We start from the raw sequence: 25,328 nt of genomic DNA, 5'->3' as shown, positions 1-25,328 counted from the left end.
GCAAATGGGTCTATAATGTTGAATTTTGGTTGCTTCTTTCAGCTTGGGTATGAGGGTGATAACTCCATAATTGAGTCTCCCCAAATCTAAATTGTGAATTTCAAACTCCAAGAACATATCCATAATATCCTCTTTGATAATCTCCCAGCAGTTTTGATAAAACTCCACTGGAATATGATCTGGTCCAGGTGCAGAATTTTTTTCCAAAGAGAAAATGACTGTTTGTATCTCATCTAAAGTGAAAGGTCTACAGAGGAGATCATTCTCTTCCTATATCACTTTATCTTGTTCATCCCAACATGATGAGTCTAGCTTAAAGGTAGGATTTTCTGAGGGACCAAAGAGATCTTTATAGTACATAGTAGCATGTTCCAAAATCTTTTCATCTTTCACTATGGATTTCTCATCTTTTTGTAAGCAAAAAATTGTATTTTTTCTCTTTTTTCCATTAGCCACTTTCTGAAAGAAGGCTGTATTGTTATCACCTTGAAGCAGCCAATTCAGATTGGATCTTTTATGCTAGTATTCTTCCTCTTCTTCCAATAATTTTTGCAACGTTTGAATAAAAGTTTTCTTGTCTAATAAATCTGCAGGTAAACTGGAACTTTCCTCCCTCTTCTCTAGTTTGGTTAATTCATCTTGTAAGAGATGTTTGTATCGTCGGACTTGTCCTTTCAAATTTAGTCCCCACCCTTTGAGGAATTTTTTAACTCTATTTATTTTTATGTACCATCTCTCTACTGCAGAGCTAGCTGTGACTTTTCTCTCTCAAATTTCCTGTATTTTTTGTAGAAAGTCCTCCTGTTTAAACTAGGAATTCTCAAAACTGAAGGTTTTGTTCTTCTTGATTTTGTCTTGATCTGTACACAACAACAGAGGGTTGTGATCAGAAAGGTATCCTGGGATCTTTCTCAGATTGGACAGAGGGAAGATAGATTCCCAGTTCTCGCTCATCAAACATCTATCAAGTTTTTCCAGAGTAGGATCCTCATGATTGTTGTTCCAAGTATATAACCCACCATTCAAAGTCAAGTCCCTTAAAACATAGGAGTTGATAATTAAATTAAACATGTCAGAGTACCTGTTGGGTCGAAAGTTTTTATTTTTCTCATCACTAAACCTTAAAATGTTAAAGTCTCCCCCTAGCAACATAGGGTCTTTGTTTTCATAACAAATTTGAGCCAATTCAGTCAAAAAAAACTTACTTTCCTTCATCTTGAGCTGGTCCATAGACATTTACCAGGCAAAGGTTTTTCCTCATTTTTTTGTCAAAAACTTTCACCATTATAAAATAAGTGCCTGTTTTAGAGGAGAGAATATCAAATCTTTCTGTTTTTATTCCACTTAAGATTCCTCCAGATTAGCTCTAGATGGAATCCAGTGCCAGACATATTTTTGTTGAGGATCAATTTTTCTAAAAAAGCTCAGAGGGTATCTTTTTTTGATGGTCTCCTGGAAGCCTACAAAATCAGCCTGGTATTCCTATAGTAAATCTTTCACAAAAGTCCGCATACCTTTTTTTTGCCACCCCCCTACAATTCCACGTAATGCCTATCATTTTGGATAATTGGTTTTTTTTTTTCGAGCTACTCCTTGCCTAAGTTTATAGCCAGAGATAGTCATGGCTATTCCTTCTTCAGGATGGAGATCACCATCAGGAGGATTGGCTTTCCCATTCCTGGCTTTCGTAACTTTCCTTTTCCCAAGTTTTCTCTTTGATTTTTTATTCTCAACTAAAGTGAAGCCTTCCTGATCAGAGCAATCTGATTCCCAATCTAAAAGTTTAATTTCTCCTAGGGGAAGATTTTCCTCTTGGTTTACCTCTGTAACAGCCTCATCATTTCTATCCTTATTTTCCAGACATTCTAACATGTTCTAAATCTTTGATAATATCGAATTGTTCTAAAGCCAACTCTTTAGTATCAACATCCATCTTATTAGATCTAAGCATTAAATCTAAATTACTGAGAACAGAAAAAGAGTTTTTAGAGTTGAGTTTAGTACCTTCTAGATTCTTTTTAATCATGGCAGTCTCTGCTTTATCAGCAATTTTGATATCCCCCGGTCCTTGTTTCTTCAATCTCTCACTTTGTCGCATGTAGTTTTGTTTCATATCAGGTGTCACAGAGTTGACCACATCAATATGGGTCTGTCCAGACTCAGAAGCATTTGAAATATGACCAATACTAGCTGCATTTGGGTCTATTGTGTGAACAACATTTGTTACAACTGCCACCAGATTAACCACAACCTTCTCAACCAGCTCAGAGTTGATGTCTCGCTCAATAGGGAGGGATGGTTCACCATGAATTACCTCTTCAGTCACAGTAACTTCTTTTTCAGTCACATATGCAGCAGGTTCCTTATGAATGGTGGATTCTTGAATTTCTTGTTCTTCTTGGCTAGACACACCCAACGTAGGAGGCTCTTGTGTCCCAGTAGGAGGGCTAGGACAGACTGCATTTTCCTGTAATTGTTGGCTGAAACAGCCCTCAATTTCTGTGATTTTGTCATCCCCTTTTGTCATCCCAGCCTCCATAGGCTCAGGGAGTTTACCAGTTTTCAAAGCAAATTTAGCTTCAATGGCAGCTAGAGGGTCAAATTTGGAGCCAAACAAGTTTGTCCCATACTCATTGATAGGTACTATAGAGTTGTCAGCAAGTTGCATGTGACAAATATTCTTGATCTCCATGTTTTCAAAGGTCCCAAAATTCAAATGTTGTCCACCAGGAGAAATGATGTTGTCGAAACTTAGCCCCTGATCCTCACTTTCCTCCTCACCCACCTCTTGTGTTTTTCCTTTGTTTGTATCAACAGATTGCTTGTAGTTTTCTTTTTGGGAAAGATTTTCTTCAGATGGGTAGGCATTTTCCCCAATGTTACCCAGATTGTTTTGTTGATGAAACGGGAGAGAGTTTGCTGACTTTTTCCCTTCATTTCTATCCCTTTTCTGAGTAGGTCGCTCTCTTGGTTCTTCATCAGTTTTTGGCTCACCATTTACAGCTTGAGATTTATGTTGCCTTCCTTGGTGATAATCTGGAGGACCAGCACCAGCATCACTTTTACCACTTAAGTTATCTTGCCTAGCACCACCATCACCCCATCTTGGTTTTTTGGGAGAGGGATTGTCATCATTAGCCCTATCAGATTTCCTTGTCCATTGTGTGCCAGCAGAATTAGTAATGCCCTCCACTGGAACCTCTCTTTGGAAAGTGAAGTCATAGAAATGAAAATCCATTAATCCTTCTACAACTGCTGGTACTTTAGTCACATCTTTGCATCCTATCTTGACTCTGACAAATTCCCACCTCTTGAGATTGATTGTGTCTACCTCCAAAGGAATTCCCACCAGAGAGCCAATTAAACTCACTCTTTTAACAGATCTTCTCTCCATAGGAATCCCAAAGATTCTGAACCAAGCTGAGTCGATTTTAGATTTAGCCCCAGCATTGGAATTCCACTTTTCAACTTTGAAAAACACCTCAGGCACTGTTCTCACTTGCATACCAGAGAAAAAGGAGAATTCCTCAACTTTTTTGCAGTAGGAAATCTGAGTTGGTACACATTTTCAGCAATTTTCTTAGCAAACCACCTCCAGGTGGATTGAGGACCAGCTTGAGCCTTAAATTCATTTTCAATCTATTTGGAGTTAACTTCTCCTTTGGTAATTGTGATCAAGGCACAATTTGTCATATCTTTCTCTGTCTCCACAATCATCTTCCTGAATGATGTGGAAACCCTGTCCATGTGCAGCAAAACCACAAAAAGGAGCAATAAACTCCCAAGGCATAGTTTCTGAACAAACCCTTTGAAGATGACATTCCTTACTGCATCTGTTATAGACCACTGGTTTTAGACAATCTTCAGGTTTGTGACCAAATCTCCCACATCTAGTGCAGCTACCCAACTCTCCAGATTTTCCTTCCCCTTGTCTATTCATGGAATTTTCTTTTTTCCCAGAAGTCTCCTTCAACTCAGCATCTTCATTTTCCTTAGTTTCAGAGTGAGTAGTGTCCTGCAATTTCTCATCTCCTTTCCTTCTCAGCTCGTCCTGGAATCTATTATCCCTTTCCCTGTCACGACCATGATTAAGATTGTTTCTCAGATCAAATTGCGGGTCAACGTTCTGCTGATGGAAATCCCCCCTACCAGGGGCTCTCTGCCTCCATTGAAAGTTAGGGAATCTACCACATCTGAAATCTCCTCTTCTATCATCCCAGTGCCCTTGATTGAAACTCCCCTCATATTGAAAGTCTTCTCTCCTACCTCTTCCACCCCCAAAGTTTTCTCTCTCGTTAGGGTGCTGGGGTTTGCGAGTACCGAAATTTCTAGAGTCCCTCATCCCTCATGTATGAGAAATATTTGATTTAAGAACTTGCGCGAAAGAACGGGTATCTCCCCCAATGGTGGAGAAACTCACAGACCTAGCATCACGGAGGGATGCAGGCTTCAGAGAAGCGACAACTTGGGGAAAACTTATCGGAATTGAAGAGCAGACCCCACGGACTCGCTGCGTTTCTAGAGGTGCTCTAGTCGGTCCGCCAGCACCGGATTCTCCTCCCAGTCTCTAGAACACCGAGGGTTCCGAGAGGAAGGAGCCCCCTCCTGGATCTTCCCCGATGAACACGGAGGGTTCACCGGATCCCCAACCCTAGAGATGGGAGGCGGCGCAGGGAAGAAAGAGGGATGCCCCTTTGCCGAAGCAGAGACAGGAGGCGAAACCCCTGGTCGACCCCCCGTTCAGGACTCGGGCAGCTCTCTGACCGCCATGGCCCAGGAGCCAGATGGTTACCTGATGATGGAAGCGGGTTTGGATCGCCAACCCGTGCCCGAACTGGAACCCGAAGCGGAAGGGAGCCCTCAGACGGATGTGGAGAGGAGAACGAAGCCTGAGAGGAGTCGCTCCGGCGGCGCGTCGACGGCGTGGTCGCCACACCGGTCGCCGGGCTCCAGAAGGGAGACAAGCGGACAAGCGGACCATCCCTAATCCCCAAGATCAAAATCCCAGCTGTCTCCAAAAAATACTATACCATCTTTTAGAATTAGAATTTGAAAAATAGAAAGACCATGCCTAACAAAAAGACCTACAAGACCGATTTGATTCCTGATGCAAAATTGCCTTGAAGCAAGGGGTGTCCTACATATAAAACGGTTGTCGAGGGACCTGTCGGAGAATTTCCTTAGCCACCTCCTCCCCAATTTGCTCCGCACCGACCACGAACCGAACAGCGCGCCGCCGCCGTCGCTCCCTCTCCACCTCCATTTCCTCCCCCTTTCTCTTCGCCTTCCCCCCCTACCGGAGACACAACCAGCGTCCTGGGCAGCCGCTGCAGTCTCGTTGCCGCTCGCTTCGCCGACCAATCCGGAGGCAGGCCAGGGCGGACGGGACGGGATGTTCTCCGGCGACTGGACGCCGCCGTGCGGCAGCTGCTGCACCAAGAAGTACGCGAGCCTCGTGCAGATCCCATGTCAGTGTCTTGGTCCATCCTCTCGCGCAAAAGAATTGATTTGGCTCGTTTATGCGAAACTAGCGGTTTTTTCCCTTCCTTTTTTCCTTTCTGCCATTTGGTATTTGACGCAATTGGGCGTTGCCTTTGCAGGGAGGGTGTTCTGCAAGAAGGGGTGCAACGCGGACGGAGACACCTGGGAAGAATGTGAGTATGCTTACAGTGGAATGCATATTGCTGTTGTGGGATCAACTGGTTTGAGAGCTGAATTGTTTGGTTTCAGACTTGCTTGTTCAGGTTCAATTGAACTCTGAGCATTGCTTTAGGTTAGGTACGCGTTGGTTTTGTGTCCTGTCCGTATGCCTCTGTTATTAGGATAAATAGAGGTGGCTAATTAAGATTAGGCGTGTATTGCTCATATTCGTGAAAATTGGCTCAGCATCTACCGCGACATGGTAGTCGGTACCCTCATTATGCGCATATGACAGTCACAATGGTAAATGAACTGATGAACGATACCATCTGTGCAGTATAATGGGGCTTTCATGTTGGTGATACTGGTACTTAGTGGATGTGCAGTGGATTATTTTGCTGTCATATTGCCTAATCTGTTCAACGAATTTACTGTTCTAAACAGTTTGGTTTCTGTCACCAAATCAAGATGAGATTCAGGACAGCAAAATTCTTCCTGTGTCGGCTCATATAGGACTATAACGTAGGATATTGCTGTTTCTTCTCAACACATGTTTGCAGCGTGCAAGATAACTTACTTTGTTTGTTCTCCATGTTTTTGGTGTATTAAAGAGTTTGATTTCTGTCACCAAATCAAGGTGTTGTGGTTCAGGACAGCAAAATTCTTCCTGTATCAACTCATAAAGTAGCCTATTGTTGTGTCTTCTCAATACCATATTTGCAGCGTGCAAGATAACTTACTCGCTGTGAAATCTTCAGGCATAGGAAAATGTACTGAAATCTGCTACAAAGATCCAGTGTTGGAAGATCGCCAGTGGAGTGCTTACATTGATCGATCTCCAGGGCAGGATAGTTACTCTTTGGTGAGAACTTCATTTTACCGCCTTACTGGTTTGATCTGGTTACTACAGCATGTATAAGTATATAAGGTCAAACATTTATTTACCATCTATTCTAGTTATTCTCACCCTTCCACTACATTTCTAATTTTCTATTTGTTCTCTTTATCTAGCAATTAAAGAAAAAAGTTCAGACAAAAGCCTATAACCGTGTTATGCTAGACAGATACAAGCACCAGGACCAATATGTTTGTATCTATAGTTGTGCTTTCTGACAAATTCAATTTTGCCTGCAGGAGTGCTTCAATGCTTGTGTGTCTGGTTGTGGATTCAGGGTACATACATACAGCACTGTATCTCTTATGTTTGCTGCTTCTTGGTTTCTGTATAGATAGCTGTAATGTATCATGTATGTTTAACCTGTCCATCAGAAACATAACAGTCATTTCGTGTCATCGCATTGCAGTTCGAGATCCCAACAGAGAAGGTTGAAGAGATCAAGCCCAACAGGCCGTCCAAGCCGCCACCTCCTGAAGTGAAGCCAACTACGGGTCCAGCCTCTGCTGCTGGGAGCCGTGAAGACGTGCCATGCACATCGGCCTAGTTGCCTCCAACTCCAAATCTTTGATGTTCTAATTGCTCTGTTCTCCTCACTCGTCCTCCCCCTTCTCTTTCTGGAAAACGTACGGGAAGTTTTCTTTGTTATCATAGCTAGTGGTACTCGCGAAATTTAGAGTGAAGAATTTGTAGCACTGGCAGTAAGAGATGGCGAGGAGAGTGCAGCGATGTATTGTACACAAGTAACAGGAGTTTTACTTGATAAATGACATGACATGTTTCAGAGCTTCACGAGCGTGAAGCATCATCGTTCCGTTCAAACTGTATCAGTCATGTGTTAGGTGCCACTGCTAGCAAGCAGTCTTGTAGCGGCCTGACACCTTAAGCCGCGGGCCTGTGGCTCCTATTTAGCCCGTGGGCCGTGTCCACTGCCTGCCTGCATGCCGTGATCGAAACCAAAATAAGAAATAGTAAATCAGTATGAGAGAAGATAAGAATTATATTGTAGTACAACACGGCACGTCAGTAGCAATAAGTATATATACCCGGGGCCTCCCTTTAAACGCAAGCTACGTACATCTATTATTGGCGGCCTCTACGTATTTGATCCAGTCTCGACGACGTTCAGCGGCAATACATACATAAGGGAGGGACAAGCTAGCTGGATCAGAACGAGAGTCAAAATTGGAAGCCGATGGATCACAGCGAAAGCAAAATTTCCAAGAAAAATTTCGATGGATCAGATCCGAGTGGGAGCCCAGCTGACCCCTCCAAATTGGAAAAAGTCCTATTTACCTCCCTGAACTATAGGCTAGTTTACATTTCCACATTGAACTCGAAAACCGGATATTTTGCCTCCTCGAACTTGCAAAACCGGAAATAAGACCTCTCTAAGTGGTTTTCCTCTTTTTCTTTTATATTTATTTTGGATCAATCTTTGAAAAATTATAATAAATCACAAGAAAATCATAAAATGAAAAACTAAATTTTGTTGGACTCCACAAAATTAGATCTATGCATTTAACATATTATAAATATAACTTAGTAAAAATTGTATTTTTAATTTTAAAGATATAATTTTCTGTAATTAATTCATATATACATCTTCCTTTGTCAAATTATGGTGAAATTTTTATAGTGAGCTAATAATTATATTATTAAGCTTCAGTAAAAAATTCATGGTCATTGGATGACTATTGCCATCTCAGGTCTATAGGGATGCTTTTTTTTTTGACGGTCACCGGGGGGGAGAGAGAATCCCCACCTGAATAATTTCATTGATAGGGCTTTTGGCAGCCAAAATCACACATTACAATTTCAGCATATTGGGGGAAAAACCAGGGGGAGAAGAGAACACCAACACCAAGATACAACGAAAAGAGATACGCAACTCGCTAACTAACCACAGAAGAGTCATGACACAAGCCGATTTCCACCGATCGCCGATTTTACGCCACCACCGAACAACATACTTGCCGGCTACACTATGACCAATGCATCCCCACACCGCTCCTCGTAGCTACGCCGCTCCACTGCCGCCCTCCATCTGAGGGACCACCCAATGGAATGGGGACTAAGAGAGGTGAAGGACACGCAAACCACAGTTTTACCGGACACGACGGTCTCCTTTGAAGTTGATGGCGACACCTACAGCACATCCAGGCTCCACGTACAGCCATCCGACGCCATCCAAGGGGAGGAACCCATGAGGGGAATGACAGTAGCGGTGGAAACACCACCCGGCAATTGATTTACTGGCACCACCAAGAAGAACGCCGACGAAGCAGAGGCGCCAGAGGAGGACATTCACCGGACCACGATGGCAGACAGCAGCGAGTGCACGCCTCGTCAATGAAGAGTCAGGAGGAGATAGAGCATAGACCTTCGAAGAAGCGGCACCTAAACCGGCAGTCCCAAAAGAATGTGCGAGCGGCATCGTGAACGGCGGCATGAGGGGATCTTCCAAAGCGATGCCTTCACCAAGGGAACGACGTCGAACCGACGCCGCCACCGCAAGACAGGAAGATCGGAATGGATTTTCACCCAGAATTCCTCATGTGTGCGCGCGTTGCAGCAAGGCACACCGCAGAAGAGGGCATCGACGCGCCGGCTGCATGCGGCAGCCGCACAGCTGCGTCGAGCACCCCCTCCGACCAGGGCGTCGCCGCCGGCACTGGCACCGGCCGCGACCAACCGGCAGCAGCCGTTGCCTATCCGCACCGGCGCGACAGATGCCACTAGGGGCGACGGATCCATGCCAGCACGCCGCCGGCGGCGGATACACAGCCCGGACGAGCCCCTGAGCCGCGCCGGCCATCGCGCCCCCAGCCCCGGCGCACGCAGGTCCGGGGACACCTCGCCGCGAGCCGCGCTGTCCATCGTGCCCCGGCAGATCTGGGGGGGGGGGCAGGCCAGGACGGCCCTGGAGGTGCCGGATCATCAGCAGCTCCCGAGCCCCGGAGCACACGCAGGCCTGGACCTCCCCGTTGATGGCAGATCAGACCCCCGAGAGGCCGGATCCGGCCATAGGGGTCAAGCACGAATGGGAGGTCCACCGCTCACCGAAGTTGCCGTGGAGGAGTGGGCACCAGGTGCTCCTGCACGCGGCCGAGCGGCGCGGCGCAGCAGCGCCCCCCGCGCCCGCACAGGCCCTCAAGCGCCCGAGCCCGAGCGTACCCGAGCGCGGCACCGCCGTAGGACAGGCACCGCCCCCCAAGCGGATCCACAAAGGGCAGGCCTCACCGGACCAGGAAGCGTTGGATCCGGGCTTGCCGGGGGCGGATCTGGACGCCAGTGTAGGGGAACGGCGGCAGCCACCAGCATCGAGCGCAACTCCGGCAGGGGAAAAAGGAGAGGAGGGGCGGAGGAGTTCTTGGGAGAGGCAAGGGAGGGGTGCAGTGCGCCCGCCGCCGCCCTCATTGCGGCCGAGAGGGCTTCCACCGGCGAGCTCCGGCGGCGGCGAGCTGGGGAGGATGGGGCAGGCGCCTGGGCGAGAGGGGCGGCGCCGCCCGAGTCGCCCCTGGGACGACGGGGGGCGAGAGGGTTTCTTCTACTTTCTTCTTGTGTTGATGAAGCCTTGGAGGTCTATAGGGATGCTTCATTGGCCAGCTTATAAGGAGGAACGGGCTAACATGAATCGTTTGCTACTTATTATCTATCGCTCGCATTGCATTTACAAACAGCGCCGCCTGGAAGCAGGGTTCTTTCAGTTCAGGCGGTGTCCAGATTATCCTTACGGATTTAAGATTGAGAGCGATCTCGTGCGCATGCCCTTGAAGGAAGCCTTGAAAAAACACAGGGAAGAGATCAACAGGAGGAAAGAGATCAACAAGAGGACAGGGATTCTAGCTTCTTCCTGGAACAACGACACAGTTGTCTCAAATTAAATGCCCGCTCGTAAAACAACCACGAGACTCCTGATCGATATACAAAATAGCTTATGCTTTTAGGTTGCATTATTGTGCTATATTTTTATATATATTGCATTATTGTAGTTTGGGTATTTGATGACCTATTTTTTATTAGTTATCACAAGTAGATATAGATATATGTTTCCCAGGTGCTGAACGATCGAGAGCAAGCAGTAGCATGTACGTACCCTCTCTATTTCAAATTATAGATCGTTTGACTTTTTTGACCTCAAGTTTGACCACTCGTCTTATTAAAAAATTTGTGCAAAATATCATTTTTTTTGTTGTGAGTTGCTTTATCAATACAAGATCTTCAAGAATAACTTAAATTTGGCAATATTTGCACAAATTTTTTGAATAAGACAAGTGGTCAAATTTATGGTCAAAATAGTCAAACAAACTACAATTTGGAACGAAGGTAGTAGCTAGTAATAGAGTGATCGAGAGCTCAACGTGATCAAGGCAGACGGACCGGGCGGTGGCTCACAGTAGCAGTTACTTTCCCAACTCTCCAGAAGACGTGCCATGCACGTCGGCATAGTTGCCTCTAATTTCAAATCTTGGATGTGTTTCTATTTGTTATGTTCTCCTTACTCGTCCCCCCTCTCTTTCTGGAAAGCATATGGAAAGTTTTTTTTTATTATAGTCAGTGGTGATCACAAATTTAGAGTGAAGAATTTGTAGCTATGGCAGTAAGAGATGATGAGGGGAGTGCAATCATGACTGTGCACAAGTAACGATAGTTTTACTTGATGAAGGGCATGACATATTTCAGACAGAGCCTTCATTCTCTTGTTACATCATTGATGAAATACTAAAATTTGTAAATAACAAAGTTCAATACTAAACTAACAATAAATAAAGATTAATTATATGGTTTAGCTAGTTAAATAAACTTTAATTAGTGGCTATAGCGGGATATAGCTGTCTATTAGCGGATTTAGCTTTTTAAAAATAAAAGATGGATATTCTAATTTTCTCCTCTTCCAAAGGCTATAGCAGGCTATAGCGGTGGCTATACCCAGCTATTTAGAACTTTGATCTCACCTGCCTCTAGTCTTCTAGCGGCAGTCCAGGTCCAGTACCAAAATCTGCAGATGGAGAGGATGGACACCTAGGCCGCGGCTCCTATGTAGCCCGCGAGCCGTGTGATGAAAGAACCCTGCTTCGCGATGCTGTCCGTAAATGTTAAGCGAGTGATAGATAATATGTAGCAAACGATTCTAACTTTGCTAAAAAAGAGCAAACAATTCTAACATTTTTAAAATATGGTGCAGGTGTAGACTTTCAAATACATGCATGCACATCTTAAAAAAATGGAGACCGTCTGATCCTCGAGATTGAAGAAGTTACCACAAGCATCTTGTTATCGATGAACACGTCTGCTACCATTAAAAGAATAGAAATGATAAATTCTAAAATAATCCAAAAAATGTGAGCACCCACGTCTAGTTGAGAACTCGAACCGAGGTGGACAGTTCCACTACAAAGAATCATATCAGCTGAGCTACACTCAGTTCATCCTCCTAACATTACCACACACGCACAAGTGCTAACGAAACAATGTGTTAAAAATAATAATGCATGTTTGAAAATGTTCTAAAAAATTAAAAATAGCAACAAAGAGGAGTTGACATGCTTCATGGCAAGACAAGAATTCATCATAATCATATATTTTGTATGAATATCTTCTCGACCCAGAAAAGGTGGATCTTGCCCTGGCGGTGCTATTGGGTGCCTCCGACTGCCCTCCGCGGACCTACCGCCGCCGAAGTTTGATGGCGGAAGCCCGACCGAAGACAAGAATGGCTGGTGACAAGGATCTGTTCGCATCCGAGGCAACGCGGTCACTGCTGGCTAGCTTCCTCCCTCTCCTTGTCGACATCCTCCACGGCTTGTCATCACGCCATTTGGAATTCCCCTTGATTTTACAATTCATGTTTCAAGAAAATATATTCCCACAATTGTGCGCGATTTTTTTTCTCTGAATTAAAGGCATTGCATGGTGTTGCAAATTGTGAAATTGAGCTGGTTATGGCAAATTCCAAATGCAATTAGAGTTGAAACCGATTCTCATTATTCCACACACCAGCTGCGATTTCTCTCTCTAAATTAAAACATTGCAAAGTGTTGCAAATTGGGAAATTAAGCTGGTCGTGGCAAATTCCAAATGCTATTAGAGTTAAAACCGATTCTCATTATTCCACACACCGGCTGTATCATGAAACACGGTTGATAATTCCAGTATATTGTAGCATAAATGTGTCAACTCGTGTTTTTGCCATGTTTCCATTTTTTTCCCTAAGAAACGTGCAGAATCACTGCCGTAATGATTCCTGCCAAATATTCAACTGCCATTACCAGGGCAGAAGCAAAAGGGGCCATCAGTGATTGATGGACCATATAGTCTTTGTAACTTTCAGCTTAATTTCATCCCAAAGCCTAATGGGGTACTTATCACATGGCCATGCATCTCAAGAATAAAGGATGTCGCCAGCTAACTACATGTGCCTTCCAGGTCGGCCCCACCACAACAAATGGCAAGTTCATTTCAAACATGTAAATGTTCATTACAGCATCTCTCTGTATTTCACTCAATAAAGTTGTGCAAAAATTGACAATGGGGAATGACACTCAACAGTGGATAAATATTCAAACAGACTAATCCTCCTCCATTGGCACTTGTGGTACGTCCCATTTGTCTTCCTCAATAGGTTTTGTGATGACAGAGATAGGCGAGGGTAAGAACAAAACGTTAAGGAAATAATCAGGAACAGATATCATCAATAAGATAACTGAGCAGCATTTCGTTTAAATAAAAAAGAACTGAGCAGCAGAAATTTCCAATTTCACAAAATTTAAATGTTTTTTCTATTCAACTGAATATAGAATGCATGTAAAACAAGGCATGCACTGCAAGGATATAAGTCTCCATATTATTATCCTTTTCACCCCTGTTGCAGCTGCCCCGAAGTTCCCTTCGAATTTCTGGAGTAACCTATTTCAAGGATTATCACATATCAGTTAACTCATAAAATTCTGTAAACAGCCTTTGATGCCAATGCATATTTATAAAATGATAGGACCAAAGTACCAAATAGTGTTTCTGGCGATCCAACAAGCGTACAAGTTTCTCCTTATCCTTTTTCTCCAATTCATTCTTGTATCTGTCACAAAAATTTTAGTGAAAGTATGAGTAAACCAGTTAGCAAGGACACTTGGAAACCAATAATCAATTTACAGTCACATTCATCATTGGAACTTAGAGGCTGGAGCCACATAAACCAAAGCGCGCGTTCAGACTATAAAGCCACACAGGCACACTTCTGAATTTTTTAGTCTGGAACCACATAAACTAAAGAGTTCAGACTATATAACCACACAGGCTCAGTTCCAAATGAAAAATTTCTAGGTAACCACTTTGTCCCAGCAAACAAAGACATGCATAAACTAATGGAACAGAGAACGTAAATGGAACTTCTCATATTTGAAGCATGAAAATTATAGTGCTCCATACCATGAAAAAAAGGATGAACAGTTTCGGAATAGCAAAAACATGCTTTCAATTCTACACATCCATCACTAACCTTTCCACAAATGCAAGCAGTGATTGATGCCATATAACAGGCATGATTCTCTCGTCATCAAGAAACCGCATGAAATGAGCAAGCACTGCATCAAGCGCCCGGTATGGCAAAGCATATTTCTTGTCTAGAAATAGCTTGATGAAGTAACTGCAAGACAGCTTAGATTACAGCATCTCTTCAAAAAAGACAGCTTAGATTACAGCATCTTCAAGGTAATAAGAAGAGATGCGCTACATTTAGCAAGTAAACATCATGCACCCTTTTGTCAAACAAGGGAGCACACTGTTCATGGAAACAACAGCATTGCATTGCATACATTTGGTCCATGTTATTTTATGTGATAGACAAATGGAGATCATATGCAGAACTGCCAGAAACTTCTATACAGTCGACATATAAGATGGGATTATGCTGGTGGATTGTTGGCCTGTGCAGAATGATAGGAATCATTTAGCAAACTAAGGTTCCATAGAATGTAGAAGAAAGTACAGGCAAAAATGATAAATAAAGGAAAGGCTATGGTGAACTTTCTGCATCACGTACATTTGACAGCTTTAATAAAGAATGTAGATGCTATGTCGACATATTATTATGAATAAATACACAGGAAGTTCATTCATCAACAAATGATTTCCGATGAAAAAAAGATTGAGCATTTATCAAAGTGAGCTCTTGAAAAAAGATGCAAAAAATACTAATAAACGATGAAACAATACAAAATATGCTGACGTGACTCACTTACCTGGTAGTGCCACAATACTCCATCTCAGCTAGTTTCACTAGAGCTACACTGCATCCAATCCAAAAACCAATTGAAAATGAGACACTAACTCAAATCATCTTGGGCATGAATGATATACACAATTCACTGATTCAGCTGACCTTGCATGAAGAAATGGAATGGAAACTTTCTGGATAATACTCCCAATAATTACTGCTTCACGGAGAGTGCAATTCCTTTCCTGCAGTTAGGAGAGCTTATGAAATGGACAAGTAAAGGGTGAAACAATAACCTTTTTGTGCTGCTGGACTAAATTAAGAACAAGGGAGTAATAGACAAAATAGATGCCTGACAGTAATAAACATAATAAAGATGGAAGAAGAACCAGCTATCATACAATTTCTCATATTGTGTTGTACAATATAACTACTTTCAATCACCTATCATGGGGAAATGCTGTTTACCAGAAATTTAACAATGCTGTGTAACCAAATAAGAGATGCAATCCTTCACCATCCAAATGAACGTTTGAGATATTAATTCAGCAAGTTACTATAAAGGAAACTAATAGGCCCTATGTTTTATACAATGCTGATCTCTGAAGAGAACAATTACCCGACAGAGTGGCAGTAGAATTCCCTTGTTAAATGCTGCAGGCTTATACAGGGACTTTTTGAGCGATTGGTAGAGCGCAAAATGAAGCCTCTTGTTCTGCCTTATGTCATTGCGAACACGAGGGAGCAAAATGGCTTCATAGAACCGTTCAGCATTCTTCGTATTCATGTTCGAAGAGAAGAGGCGTGTTGCTTGATATACTGCATTAGGGGACCAATTCTCTGGCTCAGTTAGCTGCAGCACCTCTGCCCAGCACTCCAATGATGGTATGCGCTTGAATGCTTTTGGAATCTTCCCACTTGTGTATCGGCTTAAGAACTTCCCAACCCTACAGACATATACAAAAATCAGCACTGGGTCAAAGACATGCAATATTTCTTTCACTGTAAACAAAAAGGCAGACACATACTCTTTATAAAGCTCAATGATGCTGTTGTCCAATTTTACACGAGGCCGCCCTTCTGTGCAAAGAAATACAAACATGAAGAATTGTATAATCAACAAATTACTGTTTGTTGGCAATTACCGACACATTTAACTCTATTTGATACAAAAAAATGCAGTTAAAGCTACATAACAATATCTCACAATTTGCTGAACGGGCTACAATTCCAAGTATGAGAGAAGTAACAAGTTCAAAATGCATACGCACCAGCTGAGACCTCGGCGTCCTTCTCTCTGATCTTCTGGAGAATGATATCACCAAGTGTGCGCTCGGCAGCTTTGTCCTTTGACATGAAGGCAGCAAGGGCCTTCTCATCCTCCTCGTTGATCTCCACCTGCCAACACCAGAAAGCCAGCAAATTCGAATCTCAGACACAAGCTCAGTCACTGTGCACAGTTAGTTGCTCATTTTTACTCTTGCAAGCCACCCACGTCGCCACCGTCGTACTCGCTCAGCGCGTCAAACCCGTCGAATTCGTCGACGTCGTCGTCCTCCTCGTCATCCGCGGCGGGGACTGGGAACGAGGACGACGCGGACGGCCCCGCGGCCGCCCCGGAGGCGGCGGCGGCTGGGGCCCCCTCGTCGCCGGAGTCGGCGATCATCTCCTCCTGCTGCTGCTTGCGCGCCTCGCGGAGGATCTTGGCGCTGAGGGAGGACGGGATGGACGCCTCCTCATCCGCCTGGTGCTGCTTGGCGGCGCCCGAGCGGCGGCGCTTAGAAGCGGCGGCGACCGCGTCGGCATCCGCGCCGAGCGGCAGGCGATGCTTCGGCTGCTTCTCGGAGCCGGACTTGCGCTTCTTCCCCGCCATAGCTTCGTGGACTCGGGGCTCTCGCTGGGATTCAGGGATTGGCGGCGGCGGCGGCGGCGGTAGTGGCGGGAGAGTTAAAACCCTAGTAGGAGTAGCGGAATCAAGCGACGTGGCGGATTTTTGTTGTTCCTCTGGGTTTGGGAGGGGATGGGACGGGACGGGAAATGGCCGGGCCAAGCCAACACGCCACACGGGCTGGGCCTGATTTTACCGGGCCGACTTCTAGTTTAAGCCCAATATTTGGCCTTTCCCAGCTGCTCCTGCTTCCGCAGTGGCCGCATACGGACTGCGGAGCTCTGCTGTTTCTTTTTTTTTCCTCCCTCAAAAAAGAAAACAATGGATCTCTACATATCCGGTACAGTGAGTCAATATCGTCTACAGAAATGAAAACCGAAAAAATGAATATTTATCGTTCAGAGTCATTTGAGATTTTACAGCAGCAGCCACCAGCTGAGGATACTCACCCTGGATCATCAGAGACACCAAAGAAGAAAAAAAATAGAGACCGCCCCTCGGTATCACCACAACCCACTCACAATGTCGCGTTGATCACATCACTACAAATGGAACTTTCAGTAATCTAAACTAACCATCTGTTGACGCAATTGCTGGAACAAATGGAACAATTGCTGGCAGACTAGTATAAATGGAAGGCATTTGCATAGAGGAGCTTTATGCACACAGATTGTTTGTTCTATCCAAAATGGCCCTTCCCTTCAATCATAAAGGAGTGTACCAGAACAAACGCATGGTCCCTTTTCATCTTTGCCTGCGGAGGAACTCCCTCATTTCAGGGTGGAACTCCCCTCGCACAATTAGCCTCATCCTCTTCGAGTCCTCCCAGAGCAAGTATCCATGATCCCTTGCATGATCACAGCATTGTTCAAACCATTCCTGCATAAGGGAGCAGAGTTAGGTAAACTGTCAGTTCACGAGAAAAATCGCTGAGTACAGCAAGCACCCTTGGACAAAGATGCAGGGTACAGATAATACTGTGTTCACCTTGCTAGGAAAATCTTCATATAAATGTGATGGAATCATCTCAACCCTGTTGAGATCAGTTTCCCACAGCCTAATCTGCATAGATGACAATTGAATTACTTTTCCACTGTACTGTTTCTGCAAAGTAAGTGATAGCTGTCAAAAGAGTGGAACTCTCGCTTCTTACCTGATCTGTGACATTCTCCGGGACAGCAGGTATCTTGTCGGCAACACGAGGGTGAGCGTTTTGCTTGAGAAATGAAATTATCTGAAAAACAAGAAGACAATCAATCTTGAAACAAGATGCAAGCTAGATTTTGAATGTAGCAGCTTTTATACAAGACAAGAAAGAGAACAGAAAGCTGGTGGACAAAAATGTTACCAAAATTTACAGAGTGCCCAAGAAATAACCATAATTAAGTTTGGGTCTGTTAGTGGGCACAAACTTCAAATTAAAGTGTCCTAAAAAACGTCATGTGTATGTATGCAATGTATTTTGTAGCAATAATACCTCCACTGTCCCTTGGCATTTTGGTAAATATAATCTGAAACACACCTATGACCATTACATTTTTAGTTATATAAGAATACTCGACTGCATGCATTTTAAGGCTAAAAGTAAAACAGCACAGAAATAGTATAATCTAGATTCTAGACATTACCTGTTCAGCAGTTATTCCATTCTCAAAAGCACCATAAATACTTTCTTTTGTAATAGCTCCCACGATGAGGTTTGGAAGTTGATATTCCACCCTAAAAAGAGAAGGATGGGGTCAATAACTTCGTTTCAAAATGAGTGCACAAACAACTAACCATGCCATTATAATCAAGCCTTTAGAACAAGAGTACAAAACCTGCCAGCTGGACTCATTCGAAACAAATTTTCTGTTCTTGGAACCTCAAATAAATCAGAGTAGGATGCTAAAAATAATTCCTCCTTGCCATCTATAGAACAAGGCAATAGCGCAAGGCAGCAAAGTGCAATAATGCACTACACCCAGCAGTGCAAAGGGGACAACTATTATTTTCAGATGCAGGTGGTTCAAACAGCTAGATTTACAAGCCGCCTAGGGGCTACGGCACCATAATTCTGAAGGGCTTAGCACCTCCAAGAGATGTCTATAGATGGCTTTATTAAGTTAAACTTTTTTACCAGATATAGCACTGGACTACACTAGAAACTTAACTTATGCAGTCTAATTTGTAAAGGTCAAGAGCACAAATAAACAAGTAGCTGCATAGAATTCACAACAGTAACTGCTGACCAGTCAGCACTGGACTACACTAGAAACTTAACATATGCAGTCTAATTTGTAAAGGTCAAGAGCACAAATAAACAAGTAGCTGCATAGAATTCACAACAGTAACTGCTGACCAGTCTACTGGGAATGGCAGAACAACTGAATTGGCCTATACTCAAGTGCATCAGGTAAATAAGCTTTAAGAAACAGTACAGAGCCCATGCAGTTATGACAGATCAGTTGCTCTCTTTGCATGCAACATGACAAAAGCAGTAATTCCCGAACAGGAGGTAGTGAACTACCATGCTGTAGCTTTAATGAAAAAGTGGTAGATTGAAGAGATAGATTATGTCACTCATATGGACCCTCATGTACCTTGAGAAAAGGCGCAGAATCTCACAGTGCAATTTGGAAGTAGAGTATGCATACATTCTAAAGTTTGTCTCCACAACCACAAAGCCCTGCAACACATTACCAATATCAACTCTTAGATGAAATGTAATACATATCTTCATCCTGATCATTGATTAGGGGACAAGTAGGTGGAGGTTACAGAGAAGATTTGGAAAACATAAATAGCTGTAGTAGGGAAAGATATTTTATGCAACCTCTTTGCTAGACGATGAATCTGACAAGCTTGCTGAGAGATTTGTTGCCAATTGGGTGGGAATGAACCAGCTATCCTTTCGACCCTGAAATTCAGTACTCATCATTATCGTCACGATGATCGGGGGGGGGGGGGGGGGGACAAAAATAGAATTTCTACCTGCTGCAGCTTGACTAATCCCAACTCTGCAAGATCCCTGATGGCAATTCTTTGGACATCAGTCAGAGTGTTCAAACTATAAGCCTGAAACATGAACAAGGCAAACAGAAAGTATGGCCGTGAATTTTCAAACTCAGACAGCAGACTTTGAATAAGAAGCTGGTAGATTTCATTTTATTAGACTCAAAACTATAATGACTAACTTCTTTTCAAACATTCTTAAGCAGGCAAGCTTGATTTTCCTGTCATGTTAGATGAAGTGGAACAGTTACAACTTCTTGAAGATGCTCTTCTAGTATATTTCATTTATGAGCACTTAATTTCCTATTCATGTACCGTATCACCACAAGACAAGGTGCTCTGGACATAGAATTTTTTCCAAGGACAAAATGCTACATGTGCTAACATGATCTTTAGAAAGAAAGTTCACTTTACCGCTCCCAATTTATGAAAACTAAGTTCCAAGAGAAATGATATCAGCTCCGTAGGATCCACTCCACGTTCCTATATTCAATAACATGAATAATCAACAACGAATTCAACATAAAAGTCACCAAGGTGAACTAAAATAAATATAAAAAGAATATGCCACCAATACCTCTGCAGAGGAAATGTATTCTCTCATTATGTACCAAAGTTGTGCATTTGTTTCCATCAGCTAGTATAATAGAAAATAATAAGAACCAAATATGGAAGATGACAATTATCGGATTAGATGAGAGCTGAAAGCTGAAAACTCACAAGAAATTGGAAGCCATTCTCAGTCAACTTTGGAGCTTCACCATCCCTGCGAACATGCCAAATCAGGAAACCACGTCGCTGAAATTATTGTATATATCAATGAAGACAAAGCTGGACAACATGCAACAGCAGATGAAATATGAGATTTAAATGATTAACATGAATAATGGACATTAAACATGACTAAGAAATATCTTGACTATTTTAACCAAAGAAGACCAAGCTAATGAACCTAATCATCTGCTAGGATCATCAGTTAATCAAGTTTTACATCCAGGAAATAGAATAGTAAACCGACAGCAATTTGTTGTCAGACCACATCAACTATAATTTACTAGTTACTATTATGTGTTTAGCGTATTGCTGATTTGCTATATAAAATTGTAGAGAATGGCATCGGATATTATTATTCGATTGTACTAGAAGAAATAAAGAGTTACGACAATTTGTCAATCACTTATTCATAAAAAAACACATTTGACAGTCGCTAGTTTAGAAGAAATTAACCTAACTGTCAAGACAAGGTGACCAGACGGAACCTTGAACTCAGAAGGCCACGCTGAAATGTCTTCATCATGGAGGAGCTGAAACTCGTCCCTTTTTCAACTTGAGATGAATTGATCAATTGCAACAAGAAGCACTATTACAAGAGAAAATAGAATATATATATAAGCCTTCACTAAGGGAAATAAACACTGGAAGCCTTCTGAGTGTTACTCTAAGAATCGGTTTCGACAAGGGAAGCGAAATACAACAACAACAACATAGCCTTTTTTCCCAAGCAAGTTGGGGTAGGCTAGAGATGAAACCCGAAAGAAATAAGTTCCCTTGGCCCGGGTAAAGGAGGAGGGTTGCGTTAGGTTTTGGCAAACCAACATAAAAAAATAGCCACTCTAATGGATTTGAAGGGAAGCGAAATGACGATATAAAAAAAAAGGTGGAAAGGAGGCGTGGTAAAAACACTCTGAGTTAAGCTTTGTCATCCTAACCTCCCATTGATCAAGAGCATAGGCTTCCAGATCTGCTGATGCAGGCAATCTACCAGTAACACTTAATGGTATCGGTTCCCTTGGTAAACTTCCACTGCAATAAAAGTTAAAAGAAGTAAGAGTGGTATGATAAATAGTTAATATGCTCCACAAATATTAGTCGTAGAACAAAAGGCTCAAACGTCACCAGCTCAAGGTATATCATTTTAGATTTTTTTTTCTTAAAAAATGAAGATGTACAGATCACTATACAACAATCTTCTTTTCATATAAACAGTGGTAGAGTGAATTACTTGCTTGCTCGCAAAACACCATGCGGAAAGAGTTCAATTTTTTTTCCATGTTGTGGTGATATTAGCAGTGCACAGGGTAATTTCATAAGGCAGAATAATCACTACTAAGTCTTAACTTGGTGTTTATATACATTATGGAGAACACATGCAGGAAAGCTGTATTGCTGACACCATCATAGCAGGTCCAAGTCTGAGAAAGGATCACCCATGTGATATCAAACAAAGAACAGAAGTTGAGAAAACCATACCCGTCAACCAAATACTTCTGCATGTTACTCTGGAACTTTTGATTCATCTTGTAGCTCACCTCCTTTCGTCTATATACAGAGAAAAACCCATGAGAGTTAGGAATGGCCTATATACCATGCACCAGCATGCTTTGCAGTGCTAAGCACAGCAGTCAATGTAGCAGTAAATAGCTAGTAATAAGTTAGCAGCATTCCAGAGAAGTCTACAGTAAAGAGTCAGTCACTATGATTAATCAAATCATTACAATCCTCATTTCTCTACCTTAAATAAAATAGTGTGAATGTCGTCAGAAATAAGGAATCGTGCCAAGCCATCAATGTACATAAGGATTCCGTACATATATTCAAACAAAACATTGCCTCATCATGTCTGAAGCATATTTCATAAGATAACCTCTTTTATAAATATATGATAATCTCTTAAGCCGAAGTGAAGAAACATAAGAATCTATAATGTCATTGCTCAACCAATCAGTAACCATGTGTAAATTTTTGCCTCTAAAGACACGGCCATCTCATGATGCTAATTTAACTACATATCTATCACAAGCATGTAAATACTGATCATATTTCCTGCATTACTGATACGTCATCATGATTAAATATTTAAATGAAGGATGTATCACGACTTAATACATTGTTACAACAACACATGTTTCCATACATGAATAATTGAATATACCGTACAGAGAAAGCCACTTGGTTGCGATAGGAAGCATGCAAATTTGTGGCTGAAGTGCAAATTATTGCTTGCTTTGAACAAAACATGCATTATTGGTTGTCATGGGGCAAAACAGTTTTTGCGAAAAATTAGCAACTTGCTATCTGTGAAAATCTAATCTCCCGTGAATGCAGAAAAAAGGTAATAAATGAAATCAAAACAGTAGAACAAAGGTGAGATGCATATCAGCGTATCACCACTTGAGGCCACTCATAACTTATCTATGCCAGGTGAGCTATGGTCTGCTCATAGTTCAAGTAAAAAAAATGCCCAGTATCTCATGGAGATAGATGGTGTCTTACCTATCGCGCACTTCAACGAAGACCCTGAGTTGGAGCAGCTTATCAATGGCAACCCTATGCTTGGCAGCATATTCATTGAGCACCCACTCTTCCATAGCTGCAGCGGTCACCGGTGCCAACACGTACAGCATCTGCAGTGCATATTTCTTTGCCAATGGTGGGAGTGACCTGCAAACTTAACTGGATCAAGATCTTGAAAGCACTGAGAATGAATAACACACTGCAGAATATGTGGATTTTGGACCTGAGTACAGCCTCACAGATGAAGGCCGAGTCATAGAGCATATCAAGCTTGGAGGCAGGCAGCGCAGCCACCATATCCATGAAGTTCCGCGCCACCACCATTACCTGCGGCATCTTTGATGCACCTGTGGAGAACAGAGGGTGGGTTCTAAATCCTTCTTTGCTCCAAAATTGGCTAGTTTGAAATTACAGTCATCTGATCGACCTGAGTTACAATATTAAATCTCCAGTTCTTTAACACCTAGAGATACTTTTTTTTACCAGATAACTTCCATTTAAACTTGTGGAGGACTGGGATCAGTGCACACGCAAGGTTGGTGAATCCACAAGCCTAGGGCCAATATCTAAGACTGGTGGAGCCAGGATTTCAAAGTTTGGTATTCCCATTCGTAATCAAAAAAAAAAACCAGAGCAGAAGTACCACAAGAAACATTCACAATCACTGGTAACTAAATTTACAAGAACATAGCTACTACAAAGGTCCCATAATATGCTGAATTCAACAACGTTTCCATTCTTCATAGCTAAACATCCTGATAACACACAGCAGCAATACAACCAATTATTCAATGAATCACTCAATGTCTGAATTCAGAAGAGAGGGAGGGAGGGAGAGCAGTACACACCAGTGAGGGGGAGGGGATTGCAATTGGGCAGTGGAGATTCGAGAACTGGGGATGCTAGATGCCGGAACCCGGAATGGCTGCTGGCCTGCTGCGGCTAGTGCTCGTGCCCCCTGCCGCTCGAGGTGCGCGCGCTCGGGGCGGCGGGCGGGAGGCGGTGGGAGCAGGACGGTGACCGCTGGGTGCGGGGCTGCGGAGTCGTCCCCAGCAGGCCAGCTCCCCGCAGGGGTCCGGGGGAGTCAAGGGGCAGGCGACGGCACGGCGTGGGGCGGAGGCTCAGGCGGGCAGCGGCCGACGGAGGCGCAGGGATATAGGGTTGGAGGCGGCAGGCGGGGCGCGGGCGGTCGGGTGCAAGGAGGAGGTCGGAGCTCCAAGAGATGAAGCTCAATACCAATAGAGGGGCAAAAAGAAAGAAAAAAAAAAGGCCTGCAGTTCAGGCCCGATAGGCGAGCTGCACATATCAGAAATACATGGGCCTGCAGCATTATCATAAATACTAGGCCGTACTATTACGAGTTACAGTCAGAAACCAACACAAGTCGCGTCCCAAGTCGTCCTCGTCGTCATATATACTGGTGTGGTTCCGCGTAGATTCTCTTTTTCAAAATAGGCTCGCTCTCCACGATTGCTTGCTGCATTGCATTGCTTCAGGCCAAGTCGCATATCAACGAGCTCCGGAGCTGATGGATCAGGACAAGAAAAGAGACAGGTACTTACTTTTTTTTTTGGGGACATACTTTGGCTCGTATATATATCTCTATCTCTTCTCTACTATTTCTAAAGCAAGCAAATCAATGTTTGCTTAATCCGCCAATCGAAATTCTAATCGGAGTCTGAAAAAATCAATCCAAATTCTAACCGGAACCCGAATAAATCAATCGAAATTCCAATCGTAACACGGACAATCAATATCTCGCACAACCACGACATAGCATGCACATGAAGTGAATGAACATAAAGTTGGTGGTATTACATAGATTTATTATATTACCCGTAGCAACACACATGCATTATGCTCGAAAACAGATGAGTTTTCACTTAGCCTTTGGGAAACTGCTCCTCTCTTTTGCAATTTGTATTAGCATATATATGTTAAAACACAACCGTGGTGTGTTTCATCTTTTTATATTTCACTTAGCCAGGATTCCTCGAAAACAGATGAGTCAGTTAGCTCATAATTATACCACATCAGACATTAGGTTTTTTTTAATCTTGTTCAAGAGATAGTCTCGTGCACACATCATCAATAATAAGTTGATGAGATTGATATGTGGATCTATCTAGATGTATAAGCTAGTGTTTGACTCTAACTATTGGAGGGCATCATATCTCTAGATGTATAAGCTAGTATCGGACTCTAGCTATTATTGGAGGACATATCTCTTACACTATTGTATGACCTAGCAACTATCTCTAACCTTTGAAGTAGGTCTTAATAAGTTGTAATAATGGATTCCTTTGAGCATCCATGGTTTGATACCGCTGGTGGGACTGTTTTACCTCCTATATCAGAAAAAAAAATGCAATGCTTGATAAATCTCTATCCGATGAATAGGC

General features: G+C 43.0%; 3 protein-coding genes across 5 annotated transcripts; 1 reads left to right on the top strand and 2 right to left on the bottom strand.

The window, feature by feature from the left end:
* The first annotated feature begins 5,172 nt into the window (after positions 1 to 5,172).
* LOC120642141 lies at positions 5,173 to 7,327 on the top strand. Its single transcript, XM_039918554.1, has 5 exons — positions 5,173 to 5,468; positions 5,601 to 5,654; positions 6,399 to 6,502; positions 6,775 to 6,813; positions 6,945 to 7,327. Exons 1-5 carry the CDS (start codon positions 5,393 to 5,395, stop codon positions 7,080 to 7,082), a joined length of 411 nt encoding a protein of 136 aa, XP_039774488.1. The 5' UTR covers positions 5,173 to 5,392; the 3' UTR covers positions 7,083 to 7,327.
* Positions 7,328 to 12,948: 5,621 nt separating this feature from the next.
* Positions 12,949 to 16,729, bottom strand: LOC120642137 (bystin-like). Of its 2 annotated transcripts, XM_039918551.1 has the most exons (10): positions 16,246 to 16,729; positions 16,022 to 16,148; positions 15,779 to 15,830; positions 15,370 to 15,697; positions 14,916 to 14,995; positions 14,776 to 14,823; positions 14,034 to 14,180; positions 13,541 to 13,613; positions 13,372 to 13,444; positions 12,949 to 13,187 (listed from the first exon to the last, which is right to left on the bottom strand). In XM_039918551.1, the coding sequence occupies exons 1-10, from the start codon at positions 16,621 to 16,623 to the stop codon at positions 13,108 to 13,110; spliced, it is 1,386 nt and encodes a 461-aa protein (XP_039774485.1). In that variant the 5' UTR covers positions 16,624 to 16,729; the 3' UTR covers positions 12,949 to 13,107. The 2 variants fall into 2 exon arrangements, with proteins under 2 accessions (XP_039774485.1, XP_039774484.1); XM_039918550.1 differs by having other exon boundaries at positions 15,370 to 15,830; positions 16,246 to 16,716.
* Positions 16,730 to 16,997: 268 nt separating this feature from the next.
* Positions 16,998 to 24,195, bottom strand: LOC120642138 (general transcription and DNA repair factor IIH subunit TFB2-like). 2 transcript variants are annotated; one of them, XR_005662518.1, is made up of 17 exons: positions 23,775 to 23,831; positions 23,150 to 23,273; positions 22,906 to 23,073; positions 21,883 to 21,951; positions 21,342 to 21,435; positions 20,892 to 20,992; positions 20,353 to 20,398; positions 20,210 to 20,269; positions 20,047 to 20,115; positions 19,612 to 19,695; positions 19,454 to 19,537; positions 19,221 to 19,306; positions 18,267 to 18,357; positions 18,116 to 18,149; positions 17,792 to 17,872; positions 17,626 to 17,700; positions 16,998 to 17,517 (listed from the first exon to the last, which is right to left on the bottom strand). XR_005662518.1 is itself a non-coding variant. In XM_039918552.1 (16 exons), exons 2-16 carry the CDS (start codon positions 23,260 to 23,262, stop codon positions 17,383 to 17,385), a joined length of 1,356 nt encoding a protein of 451 aa, XP_039774486.1. In that variant the 5' UTR covers positions 23,263 to 23,273; positions 23,775 to 24,195; the 3' UTR covers positions 16,998 to 17,382. The 2 variants fall into 2 exon arrangements, 1 of the variants encoding a protein (XP_039774486.1); XM_039918552.1 differs by lacking the exon at positions 18,116 to 18,149 and having other exon boundaries at positions 23,775 to 24,195.
* Between the last annotated feature and the right edge of the window lie 1,133 nt (positions 24,196 to 25,328).

Source organism: Panicum virgatum, chromosome 7K, assembly GCF_016808335.1.
Source record: "Panicum virgatum strain AP13 chromosome 7K, P.virgatum_v5, whole genome shotgun sequence".
NCBI lineage: Eukaryota > Viridiplantae > Streptophyta > Magnoliopsida > Poales > Poaceae > Panicum > Panicum virgatum.
The sequence above is the reverse complement of the archived record's forward strand: the minus strand, read 5'-3'. Positions and strand labels throughout refer to the sequence as shown.

Excerpts from the sequence above, each read along its gene's own strand:
- LOC120642137 (XM_039918550.1), bottom strand. The coding sequence starts at position 16,623 with ATGGCGGGGAAGAAGCGCAAGTCCGGCTCCGAGAAGCAGCCGAAGCAT. Across the intron at positions 15,831-16,021 it reads GGACGCCGAGGTCTCAGCTG|AAGGGCGGCCTCGTGTAAAA; the intron begins GTGCGTATGCAT and ends TTCTTTGCACAG. Across the intron at positions 13,445-13,540 it reads ATCGCCAGAAACACTATTTG|GTTACTCCAGAAATTCGAAG; the intron begins GTACTTTGGTCC and ends TCCTTGAAATAG.
- LOC120642141 (XM_039918554.1), top strand. The coding sequence starts at position 5,393 with ATGTTCTCCGGCGACTGGACGCCGCCGTGCGGCAGCTGCTGCACCAAG. Across the intron at positions 5,655-6,398 it reads CGGAGACACCTGGGAAGAAT|GCATAGGAAAATGTACTGAA; the intron begins GTGAGTATGCTT and ends TGAAATCTTCAG. Across the intron at positions 6,503-6,774 it reads GGCAGGATAGTTACTCTTTG|GAGTGCTTCAATGCTTGTGT; the intron begins GTGAGAACTTCA and ends TTTTGCCTGCAG.
- LOC120642138 (XM_039918552.1), bottom strand. The coding sequence starts at position 23,262 with ATGCCGCAGGTAATGGTGGTGGCGCGGAACTTCATGGATATGGTGGCT. Across the intron at positions 21,952-22,905 it reads TTCGTTGAAGTGCGCGATAG|ACGAAAGGAGGTGAGCTACA; the intron begins GTAAGACACCAT and ends CTCTGTATATAG. Across the intron at positions 18,358-19,220 it reads ATTCTGCGCCTTTTCTCAAG|GGTGGAATATCAACTTCCAA; the intron begins GTACATGAGGGT and ends TTCTCTTTTTAG.